The sequence below is a fragment of the Excalfactoria chinensis genome, chromosome 6 (genome assembly GCF_039878825.1).
Source record: "Excalfactoria chinensis isolate bCotChi1 chromosome 6, bCotChi1.hap2, whole genome shotgun sequence".
In the NCBI taxonomy this organism is placed as follows: Eukaryota; Metazoa; Chordata; class Aves; order Galliformes; family Phasianidae; genus Excalfactoria; species Excalfactoria chinensis.
Genome location: NC_092830.1, coordinates 32,559,740 through 32,572,679, shown reverse-complemented (window position 1 = coordinate 32,572,679; position 12,940 = coordinate 32,559,740). Strand labels below are relative to the sequence as shown.

Genomic DNA, 12,940 nt, shown 5'->3' with positions numbered 1-12,940 from the left:
TTTTTCTAGTTTAATCCTGCTTTGTAACTGAGAACTTTATTTTCTGTGGGTTTCCTATAGAGGAATCTGTCATACAAATATTAAACTATTGAACTCAATACAGACAATGAGAGACAGTCACAGTATGCTCTTAGCTGTTAACACTTTTTAGAGTTTGTGATGTCGCAGCCCACAGTGGGGGCAGACACAATGCATTCAGATGACTAAATGAAAGCTGGAGGTACAGGCTGCCCTGTCTTAAAATTATCTGACACACACGGAAAAGGGCAAAGGAACCTTTGTCTCTTTTTCATTCAGTGTCTACATTTTAATGTAGACTCAGCAAGAATTACCTGCTCAGCTCTTTACCAGATGTCTGTGGAAGAATATGAAAGACTTTATCAAGGACTTCTGTGGTAACAAATATTGTTTATTTATTTAAATGTCTCCTTATTACAGAAAAAGACACATATCAAAGAAACACAAGCATAGAAAACCAACACCTGTAACTGAGGCTGAAATGACAGAAGAAATCTTTTGGAAGTCTGTAAAGCTGAAGTAAAAGATGAGAGCCTCCTAACTTAAGAAGCTCCATTAATTTTGCCGGTGTAGCTGATGGGACCAGGTCTTATGTTTGGTTGCTGTTTTATCCACAAACTCTGGGGGTGATTAAGCTTGCATGAAGGGAGCAGCTTCAGCACTCTAGGGGGGTTATCACTTTATGAAAGCTAACAATGTTCCTGCTCAGTGTCCATACAGAGCTGGACAGATTATTGTGAGAGTTTATGGAAGTGCAGCTGTGAAACATTTCTGTGAAGATTTGTTGATCTGGCTTCAGATCACACGTTTCCTTGACTCAAAGAAGACAAAGGTTTCAATTAGACACTAAGCAGCATCTTGGAATGGCAAAACAGTTCTAATGAGACACTTTGCAGTTTCTGTGACCTTTTCTCTTTAAATACATACGTTCAATGCGTGAAATAGACACGCATTCTGTTCATGAAGGACTTTGTCATCTAATGTAGGAAATTCTAAACATGGTTAGTATTTGCAGTTTTGAAAGGAGAAAAGAGGATTTCTTTGGGTTAAAATGCTGAAACACTTTTACTATTCAGTCTCCTAGTAAATATTATCTTTCCAGGTCTTGGCTTTGGAATACAGCTGAACTGAGGAAACTTTCTGCCTGAAGCCAAAACAAACAGAAAATCGTTAACAGAAATAAGATAGGAGCCTTCAAACAGAGAATGAACCAGTTACCAGCTTCAGAGGTGAAGAAAATACATCTAAAGATCAGAGAAAATGCATGAAAATTGCTTTCTATGTGTTGAAATAAAAGAACTTTTAAACTTGCTTTCAGGTTCCTGTGACTTGAATGCTAAGGTGATCTTGAAGGCTACTTTAGATATTTTGTTTGATTTCTATTCTCACATAGCAAAGCCTAAACCTTTTCCTCATATGAATGCAATGAGGACATTCGTTGGATCCACTCTGCAGCTATTCAGAAAGAAAAAGAAAAGTTAGCTAGTTAAAATGTGATTTTCAAGTACTATGTGAGCACTGACATTATTGCGAGTCTTCTTTCCTAGCATAAGCTTCAAAGTTCCAGTACGATGTGGACAGTACGCAGTCTATTTACAAATGCTCGCTGTTCATTTTTGTGTGTTTTGGCTTATATTAGAAACCCAGTCCAAAGCCTACAGAAATCAGATTAAAGGCTAAGTTTGACCTTGGTAGGACTGGGATCAGTTTTCTCCCACACTAAGTGAAACAAATGTATTTATGTGTGTAAGGAAACAGTTTTGCAGCATTCTGTTTATAAGAAAGTAGTACGTTCACATGTGATGGTGAAAACAGTAGGGTTCCTCTTTGGAATCATTACCCTCAAATCTGTCTGCTATTCTGGATTTGAGTATGTAGAGATAAATAGGGTCCATATTCCTCTGGGTCCCCTCCAACCCAGGCATGTTACACTGGACTCCAAAGTGGGTTATAGCATCCCATTATTATTTTTTTTTACGGGTCACAAGTAGGTCACTATGTCCACGAATTGAAGGATGGTGCTTCTGAGCACCTCAGTTACACACTTGCTCTCCCCTCAGGCTGGAATAACGGCCATATTCCAGTCCATAGCATAATCTAATCATATATGTGGCTGCAAAATCAGCACTTACTAGGTCTGAAATGCCCATCCATCAATAAGTATTTATGGCAGAATGGCTCAGATCTGAGCAAAAGCTACACAAGATTAACTCCGCTTTAAGAATTGAGAAAGGATTATGACACATTTGAAATCTAAATTTTTGATTTGTGTAATCACTCTTCCCATCGAATTGAGAGAACAATAGCCTCATAGAAAACATTGGGTTAATATTTTCTTGAGTAGTCAAAGATATTAGGACATAAACTGCCCATTGCAGTTGTGTCTAAATCCCCTCAGTGCCTTGCAAAACCTTGCAGCGTTCCCTGCTTTGAAGTACTTGAAAGCTGCTAGGCTGCTCCTTTATCCTTTTATTCTGTTTTATTATTAAGTATCTCTAGTGGATGTAAATGAAAACAGTGGAGCTTCACGTTTGTTTGTTTTTTTTCCCACCAGCAGAGATCCTGGTCCCAAAGAGGTTGAAATGGAGGAAGTAAAGGAAGAATTAGGATAGTAAGTAAGAGTCTCATGCTGATGTTTGCTTAAATGTGTGCTCTCTGAACACCTGTCCTGGTCTTTTGTTTCCTAATGCCTGAAAAACATAAAACAAAAGTGCTGCTTTACAGAATGGTTTGCATTTGCTGTTTAGTGTGGAAAAGGTTAGTATCTTCTTAAGGTTAATTCCTAATGAAGGAACATCCCAAATATGTTTGCGTAGCTGCAATTCTAATGACCATTTGTTGTAATTCACTACAGGCGAGCTGTTACAGTTTAGTTGCTTGGGCACTGTCATTTCATTTGAGATCTTTGCATGTTTTTACTCTTAAAGGTATGTAGACCCCACTGAAAATACTCACCAGGGATGAGCAAACATTTTAACCCTATTAGAAGATTCTTTATGTTCCTTGCTCAGTGTTCATTTCCAGACACTTCATTCACCGGGTGCGTAGCTGAGTCCCTCTAGTGGTGTAAGCATTCATTTGATGTCTGCGTGTCACCAGAATTCCATTTTACGGTCACATTGTAGCAGCAAATTTACAGGTAGCATTTTGGGGCGCTCTGAGGACTGTGACAAATTGGATCTGGGATGAAGTGCTGTGTAGATTTGTGTTAACGAATGCAAATTTAATGTTAGCTGGGAAGGGCAAGTACAGACATACTGCAAAGAGAGGGGAATTCTTGAAAGTATATTCAAGAACTAATTACTATCAGTAAGACACACGCAAAGAGCAACGTAATGCTCAGGGCAGCCAATAGGGATAAAAGCTTACAGACAAATCTGTCATGACCCAGTAGTGAAGACTGTTTAAAAACACTGATCTCCACTTAGCTTGTAAATGCACATCACTCTTTCTCACTCATATATTCTCTCTCTCTCTCTCTCTCTCTCTCTCTCTCTCTCTCTCTCACACACACACACACACACACACACACTTGGATTTGCAGAAGCCAGACATCTAGAGCACTTCTTGGCATCCACAGGAAAATCATATGGGATTAGACAAACACTGCAGTAAGTACTCCTTGCATTAAATGTTTATTAAGTGGCATGCTGTCAAGACCTAGATTTAATGGTAAATACAGAAGGACTTTAATGGAAATTGGCTGTATTTGATTTTTCCTAGGAACTGCTGAAAGCTGCCTCTCGAGGATTACAACTTCTCCTTTTGCTTTTACAGATGCTTGTTTACTATCCATGTGGCAACCTCTGCACAGCCAGTAATCCATTCATTATCCTCACTGATTGAGTGCGAGAGCAGTGCAGTGGTAACTACTTCACTTAGCTGATGGCAGACGACAAAAGGAGGGAAATGATGAATTCGGACAATTTAACCTCCCAGAGCTTCCTCTCTGCAATTCATAGCAACGCCAGCAATTTATTCTCAGGGCTCCAGTTTGTTCAGTCCTTCAAGCCACTCATCATCCCCTGCTACTCCCTAGTAGTTTTCATTGGTGTCATTGGGAATTATCTTCTTATTTATGTCATCTGCAAAACGAAAAAAATGCACAACGTGACCAACTTTCTGGTAGGCAACCTGGCTTTCTCAGACATGCTCATGTGTGCAACCTGTGTGCCCCTGACGCTCGCGTATGCCTTTGAGCCCAGAGGATGGGTGTACGGACGTTTCATGTGCTACTTTGTGTTCCTGATGCAACCCGTCACTGTCTTTGTGTCTGTCTTCACCTTGACTGTCATAGCTGTGGATAGGTATTACGCCATGGTGTACCCCTTCCGAAGGAGGCTCACTATCCCTGTTTGTGCCTACATCCTGGCTGCCATTTGGCTCCTGAGCTGCACCTTGGCTGCCCCAGCCTTGGTCCACACTTACCATGCAGAATTCCCAGAGTTGGACTTCTCCATCTGTGAGGAGTTTTGGTTCCACATGAAAAGAGATCGCTTGGCTTATGCTTACAGCACTCTCATCATCACCTATGTGCTGCCTTTGGCTGTCATCTCCTTGTCCTACCTGCGAATCTCAGTCAAGCTGAAAAACCGAGTGGTCCCAGGAAACGTCACCCAGGGCCAGGCTGAATGGGACCGGGCAAGAAGGAGAAAGACTTTCCGCTTGCTCGTCTTGGTGGTGGCAGCCTTTGGAGTCTGTTGGCTGCCTCTGCACATCTTCAACATGATAAAGGACATAGATATCAGTTTAATTGACAAGCAGTACTTCAATTTCATCCAGCTGCTGTGCCACTGGTTTGCCATGATGTCTGCTTGCACCAATGCCTTCCTCTACGCCTGGCTCCATGACAGCTTTAGGGGGGAGCTGAAGAAAATGTTTGCCTGGAGAAAGAAGAAAATTGGACCCGCTACAAATTGCATTATGGCCAGTGTGGTGCTGTAAACACAGGAGCTGGTGGGAGTGCACTTCCTGCAACACTGTAAGTCGTTTCCACTTTTAATCAGTTCTGGTTGCTAATGTTCATCCCTGGGGGCTCAGTATTAATGCTGCATGTCCCATGGGTTACTTCCCCAGCACTTGCAGCCCTACTGGAGAAGGAGAGGCAGAGATCATATCCCAAAATGTCTTTTTTTTCCTTTGATGGGAGTAAGAGGCCATGGAGATCTTAGAACAACAAAATCCCCTTATGTAAACTGCAAGGATCCTTCCTATCTCATTTTCATGTTGCTGGCAGCATAGATGTGGGAACAGGGAGAAGCAGTGATGAATATAAGACCTAGATACTCCAGTGAGGGGATTAAATCTTTAGACTGAGTAAAAAATAAATCTGTTTATCTACCCAGAATACAGTCCCTAGCATGAGTTTCAGAGTAAAGGACTGACAGTATTCCTGTAGATCTCCTCCATTAGGGCCACGATGAAGAACAGCCTCAGCTCTCTGAAGTGCCCTTTGTGCAGAGCTGACACTGTGATCCGGGAGCTGGGCTGCTGGAAGCATTGCTATGAGGTCCCAAAGCTGCTGTGTCTTGGGAGCTGTATCACGGCATATAGTGAGATGAGCCACACTGCTGGGAGAAGGCAAACAAGGCAGGAGTGAAGCTGTTTGGTGAGGCGTGGCTGATGCAGAGTGACCGACAGCCCATTAGCAAAGTCACCTGGTAAATTTGCTGATGCTGCCATCAAGGGTGGTCAGGCTGGCAACTGCGTATGGCAACTCATCAAAATAGGAGGACGTTGAGATATGCCACAAGACATTGAGGTGTGTGCTTGCCATTGTCTCATATAACCCCAATTTGCTGACCCTTAAGCAAGGTGACCATGTTCCCAGACAATGGAGACCAGCATAGCCCTGTCAGACAAGAAGCTTTCTGCTCATCCCTTGAGGAACAGATTTTGACATGTGTAATGGGTAATGCTGCCATCAGCTTTGATCTCCAGAGGCAGACAGAGACCTTGATAGGGCCTTCAAGAGCACTTCAAAAGGTGGTGGGTAGAAGGAGCTGTTGTCACTGAGCTGTGATGTGCACTGCCTGACCAACACAAGAAAGGCTTGTCAGAAAGAAGAGTGGTAAGTGCTCTCTTTTGAAGGAGTCTCTTGGGAGGAAACAATTTCCTTTGACATTCACCTTTCAATAGAAGGAGGGAGTTAAAAGCTGTAATCAAACAAATGATTTCTAGCCTCTTCCCCCTGTCTGAACTGAAAATATCTGATGTAACTGATAAGAATAAGGAAAGAAGTTGTGACACCAGACACCTTTTCTGAAGAGGCTTCTTCCAGCCAGAGCATTAAGTGACATGAGGAGCTGTTTGATATCCCAGCTATAGAAAAAGAACAGAACAGGGGGCAATTTTGTCCTTTTTCAGCCAGGCTGAACCTACTGTACCTGTGTGTGGCCAGAGATGCATGTGCTGTCAGGCATGGCAAATAGGCAAGGGGGGAGAGAGAAGAAAAAGATTATGGTTTCACTGGTTTCTAAATGCAATCCTAATGTGAAACTGTACTATTTTGCTCATCAACATTCAGTAAGCTAATCTGGTTAAGAAAATACAGAGATGGCAATGCACACACTGGGAAAAACATTTGAAATGCCTTTTCACAAATTTCCTTGCAATTTCAAGCCATCCTTTTGCTTGCAATGAGGAATTAAATATTAGAAGCTGATTTCAGCAGCACTGAATCAGGGAAGTCTCTCAGAAGTGGGCACTGTTTGCATTTACTCAGTGATTAAGTATAGTTGTCCTGCTTATTGTGGTTAATAAATGTGAATGTCTTACTGAAAGATGCTTTTGCTGAATTTTGGGAGGTCATTTCCTTTCAAGTTTAATATGCAGAATAACTGGAGATTTTGAAAAAGGGAACAAACAAACAAACAAACAAACAAAACCATCTTCCAAACAAACCAGCCAAATTTAATGAGCTTTATAGTTTCTGTGTCAGAGCTTTGTGGAAAAGAGCAGTGAATAAGCACTGGAAGCAAACACTGAGCACTGACACAAGAAGCTTTAACTGACAACAAAATACTGAGTTTTGGAGATTTTTCTTTTCTGAAACTGTGCTACTTCAAGCTCTTCATTTGTCAGTTTGTAAAGGCTAATTAGCATTCAGATGGCCCTTAATGTTTACAACAGTGCTTTATTACAGTGAACCTAAGCACAGTGGAGTAAGTAGAAAAACCTTTGTTAACCACTGCAGGCCTGGCATTATTTCTTTCCTCCCCACCACATTTCTACCCCCATTTCCAGGCACCACAATTTGGTTATTGATGTTCTCTTGCATGCCAGTGACTGCAGATAGCTGCTGCAGAGGGCTGAAGGAAGTAAACTAGAGCTGGAATTTCTCTTTTATTTTTAAATCTTAAAAATAAGCTTTTGCTATCAACAGTCCCAGTGTTCACAGCAGCACCAAGGGCTGCATGTTGAAATACTCAGCATGGTGGGCACCTTCATATAAGGGCAGGTTCACTGTGCACATGCCTTGAATTTTCCAGCTCTTGTTTGCACTTGGTGCTCTGCTGCTAACACAGTGCTTGGACTATCGCCTTCAGGATTAAGTTTTGAAGAAACACCCCAAGATGGTCTTGCCTTTAGGTCCTGAGGTTCCTTCTCTCTTCTCAGCAGTCCCATTGGCCACAGCAGTGACTGTGGATATGCTCACACAGCCTCACTTCTGAACCTAGCCCAAGCAGTCTCTGCTAAGTGTAATTACTGTTTTCTCTGATATCCAGAGTAATAAACAATAATAAGATTTAGAGGCACATCGGTATACTTCTTTAATCCAGTTATGCAAATAGTTACAGTGAAAGCCTTCATGTGGAATGTGTTTTCTAATCTGTACCCCTCTCTGGGGAGCTGCTGTGCTCCTCTGAGGGACCAGGGCTCATCACTGCAGTATTTTTGGTGCTATAATTTTTAATTACAATTTAAGAAATCATTACATGCTTTGATTTTATAAAGTAGTGCTGTTCTAAACTTGGTGAGCCTATTAAATTTCCCAGCAAGGGTTTTCGTTGTTTCTTGTTTACATTCAAATCCAAGGACTCGCATAGTGAAGGATGGAACAAGGACTGTCTGAGATGAAGTGGGTGCTCGATGAGGTGAGCAGAGCACTGTGCTCCCTGCCTGCTGGATTTTCATTTGAGTTGTTTCCATGTACCAAGAGAGCTTTGGCAAGTAGATACCTGTGTGTCTGCATTTTACTGCAGCAAATACATGCAGCTTATGATGCCTCCTTGGACTGTACCAAAATGCCAGTCCCTGGAAAACACCCCTAGGTGTACAGTGGAATTTGTGCACATGTGTTTCCAGATAGATACCATAAAGCATTTACTAAAAGGTCAGTCGTCAGGGCACAGTGAGGACTCTGGACATGAAGGAACATGGAAATTAGAAGATATTGTTAGGGCCAGCCATCTCAGAAGGCTCTATGTATCTTAACTGAGGAGATCAAAGGAGATACAGAAGGAGATGGTGGGAAGAGACAGGAGAGGATAAGATGCCTACATTTAGATTGAGGAGCAGAGATTAAACCAGCAGGAGTGACAGATTTACTTGGTGGGACTCCTAGGGCATATTTCTAGAAATAAGCTGCGTTTTCAATGACTGTAGATACAGAAATGCTTGGTCAGACATAAGATACTCCCTGTGGTCAAACAGGATTAAAAGGTGAGGCACCTATGAGCAATGTAAAAATGTAAATCGGTATTTGAGTAGAAACAAAAAGACAGGTTATCAGAACAGGTTATCGGAATGGAAAATTACCTGGGATGGACAGAGGCAGGCCCTGCCATGCAGGACCACAGTGAACGCCTCTCAGCAGAGAGGGATGGGGAAAGCTGACATTTCTCATGCCAGCTGAGCAGCAGATGATCTGTGTAGTTTTAATTGAGTGAATCTTGCTTGTTGAGCTGGCAATGGGGAGCTATAATTAGAAGTCTAAGAGAATGCAGGGTACAGATAAAAGTGGAAAACAGTACACCTGCAGCTGGGAAAAAAAAATGCCAAATTGAACAGCACAGTGCAGCACATCCATCAATCTGCCCACCAGATGAGAAGGGCATGGACAGAGATTGTGTGCACTTCTGCATGAAGAACCATAACTCAAATGTTTACCTCCAGACTTCCCCCTCTCACTGCCCGCTTTATTTATCCCCTTTTCCTCATAAGAATAGTTGTATTCCTCCTTTCAGTAGCTGTATTCCATCTCAGACAACACACAGAAATCAGTGATCTAAAATGGAGATCCTCTTCTCCTCTTTTCAGGAGTTAGACTCAATGATCCTAATGGGTCCCTTCCATTTCTATGATTCTATGACTCTCTTTTAAATGTCTCTCTGGAAGAAGAAATAGCCAGTTAGATGTTTCCTTGACACACAGACCATACATGTACCTATTAGCCATGAAGATCTGCAGCTGGCAGGAGTCTTTCTACCACTACTTTAGTGGCTGTATTGAGTAAATCTCTCTCTCCATAGGATGCATCCTTGTTCTGGGCCCAAAATGGTGCTGTTTAGGTTAGGCTAATGGTTGCATTTAATGAATCTGAGAGTCTTTTCCAGCATAAACAATCCAAGAAATCTCAATCCTCCTGTGTTTTTGGTCCTTTGTACCAGCAGAGCTGCATCTACTTCATCTAAGGCACCTGCTCGTAGGAATGAGGCCTTTCCTTCCAAAACCTGCATCATATTCTCCAACTGAAAAGCTACAAATGAGGACATTGCTACCAAGCAGATGTGACCAAATGATTTATTTCACCAGGCTTTGTTCAACCCTATTTTGTACATGGTTCTCTGCTCCCTGCTCTTCCATTCCACCTCCAGTCTTTTGAACTCATTGATCAGTTGAAAAAACAATGACAACAATGACAACAAAACTGAGCTTCCAGGATATTCAGATCCTGGTAGATGTCTGAAATTAGGAATCATTTCTTCCTATCCAGGGAAGGAAATGAGATGTAGTTCTCTACGCTTTAGGGACAGTGCATCAGCAGGGGATGGATTAAATGGCTTAATACTAGTGATGAGACCACCAGGCTGCCTCCTTACAAAGTGCTGATGAATTATCCAGAAAGCGAGGTGTCAAGAGCATGAAGCTCGAATAGCCATCAATGGGAGTTGTGCCTCTCTGGGATCTCTTTGACAAGGAGCTGATAGGGTTGGCTTTCTTGCCTGGTATTGCTTTGTCTTTCAGCAGCCTGCTTTGTCAAACTAAGTTAATTAAGTTAGTAATTGATATCAGTAATAAAACATGCACTCCGGAGCTCTCTGCTTTGTGTCTGGAGCCTTCCAGAAACCAATTTAGGATCACCACTACTGGTAGCTGACTGGGCTTTGCATTCTTTGCATCTTGTTTATGTTAATTAACACCATTAAGTTGTAATTTTCACTTTCATTTTTCTTTTTTTCTATTTTTTTTTTTTTTTCCTCTGCAGGAAACACAAAAGAGCAGGAGGAGACGGCTCTAATTCCAACATCTATCTTTCCTACCATTCCTACGTTTCCATTTGGCACTGGTTACACTCAGCAGTGAGCAGGGCTGTGGGGAGCAGCTTGATGCTTTGCAAAGGAGCAGCAACATTACCCTCTCTGCCAATTACAACTGTTGGTTTCCAGATAGGTTGCTACAATGGCACAGTGGCAGCAGGAGGAGTTTTGGCTCTGGTGATGTGCTCGGTGCTGAGGACAGATTCTGCACAGCTGGGGATTCCAGTGTTAGGGGATCACATTTGGCAGCAGCTGGTGATGTGATGCTGCGGGCTTGCATCTATCTGAGGTGGCCCCACTCTCTCTGTGGCTTCTTAGCCACAGCGAGCTGTGTTCAGTTGCCCCCATCGTGCCCACAATAAGAGAGGTGAACTCTCTAGAAGACATGTGGCAATGGAAGAACATAGCAGCTTTGGCTCATGGTCAAAGGTTATAGCACATTCTACTTCTCCAGTTTGTGTAACCAGCTGGATTTGGGAGGTAACAGAGAAGCAGTGCACTGCACTGTGCAGCATCTTTTTCAAGGGATTGCAGAGGCAAAAAAAAAAGAAAAAAAAAAAAAAGAAAAATTAGTATTTTTTTTTGCACTCAAGCAAAAAGTACCATCCAAAGGTTATGTCTGAAACCAGCCAGGGGCTACATTTCTGTATGAGTGCAGAAAGAACTACTCAAGCCTTCTGGCGAGCATGGTCCCTCACTTGCAGTGGGCCTTACCGCATTACTCCTTGCATCCCTCAGCAATATGACAAGTCTAAATAAAGGTAAGTCAAGTATATATGCACAGCCACAGAACTGCCTGCATTTGGTCCAGAAGTGGCTGAACTGTGGGGGAAGAATCTTTTATAAAAATGGCTGGGAAGTTGGGCTGAAGTTCTGAGCGTTCAACCAACTTACTACTCAGCAATGGCGCCTGTGGAAATTGCATTCAGATCTGGTAGCATTGAGATGAAAGCAATCCAAATGTGAAAGAGTTATTTATAAGCTACACTGCTAATTAAAGTTACTTTCTGAGTAACTATTTATACACCCTACTTTGAATCACTGAAAAGAAAAACTCTCAACATTTTGCTTTGGAATGATTTCCTCTCAATTATTAGATCCCTTTAAAATTCAGCATCTGTTGTTAATATGCATAACTTAGAAAAATTAAAAATAAATTTGGAACCATCTGAGGGACCAGAAACAGCATATGGCAAACCTGCTTAATCTTAGCAAAGTCAATAATATTTTCATTATGAATCACTTCTTTATTAAAACATGTATTCACGTCTGTTGTATAAAATAATGTTTATTTGTTAAAACCTGTAGCACAACCCTTGCAATTGTTGACAGAAACAATTAATGGTTTGATAGTGCTTTTTTCTTGAAAGACTGCTACAAACTGAGGACAGATGAAGTGCAAACCATCAACCAGTGATCAAAATTGGACAATGCCAAACCAAGTTCTATCAGTATCACCAACAAGATGCAGGGAGACTTGGAGAGCCCACTTTTGTTGTACCTATCAAGTTCCTGGAGGTGTTCAGGAGACTCATAGTGGTTAATGGGCATGGTGGAGATAGGTTGGTGGTTTGACTAGATGACCATAGTGGCCTTTTCCAACCTTGATGATTCTATGATTCTAAAAATGGTTTTCTTTCTTTCTGAGACATTGTACAAAGTACTGTTCAAATCCTTTTCATAAAAAAAAAGTAAAAAATAATTACACAGTGTCTTCATGTTCTCACAGTCCATAAAATTGCTCCTTTATTGCAAACTCAAGAAATAAGTTTTCCCATGGGGCAGTTTTAAATGACACTACCTGTATGTGCTGTTGATGAGGATAAGGTGAGTATATGAGACAGCTCAGACTTCAGAAGAGCAATTAAAAGCCAGACTGCCCACATCCTGAAGTCACTAAATTGTTGGAGGAATGTGGCTATGAACTCAAAATGTGTCTTTTAGTTGCTTACTGAGATGCTTTACCCTTTTTGCCCCACATATTCTGCTTGAGTTCCAGGCTATTAATTCTCATACAGAGACACCTCCCTGCACCCAGACTCCGAGATCAACTTTAAAGCCACATCTTTAGTTTCACCCTCATTGAAAGCTGTCAATTGGCTCAGTTCAGCGAACAACTTATTCTGCACATTAGCATTCAACATTTTGGGTGAAATTTTCTCCCAGTGCACTGTACAAACAGCCCTTCTGTTATGCTGCTTGTGCTCCTATGCATTGAGCCTAATGGTCTTAATAAGTTTAAATCTAATTTGTGGGTTTAGCTCAGATCTGCTTTGTAAGAATTTGAACAGAAATAACACAGTAACTATTGGCCCTGGGTTAAATAGCTTTTCTAGATGTGTGAAATGTATTATCAAGTTAAACAAAGCAAAGCAGTGTACATTAAAGGAATCAACCAACATTAAAGAATAAACGGTTCTTAAAATGCCACAATTCCTGGG

General features: G+C 41.7%; 1 protein-coding gene across 1 annotated transcript; it reads left to right on the top strand.

The window, feature by feature from the left end:
• The first annotated feature begins 3,407 nt into the window (after nt 1–3,407).
• On the top strand, nt 3,408–12,180 carry PRLHR (prolactin releasing hormone receptor). The gene is made up of 3 exons (XM_072340599.1): nt 3,408–3,629; nt 3,796–4,999; nt 10,448–12,180. The coding sequence occupies exon 2, from the start codon at nt 3,904–3,906 to the stop codon at nt 4,960–4,962; it is 1,059 nt and encodes a 352-aa protein (XP_072196700.1). The 5' UTR covers nt 3,408–3,629; nt 3,796–3,903; the 3' UTR covers nt 4,963–4,999; nt 10,448–12,180.
• Nucleotides 12,181–12,940: the final 760 nt, after the last annotated feature.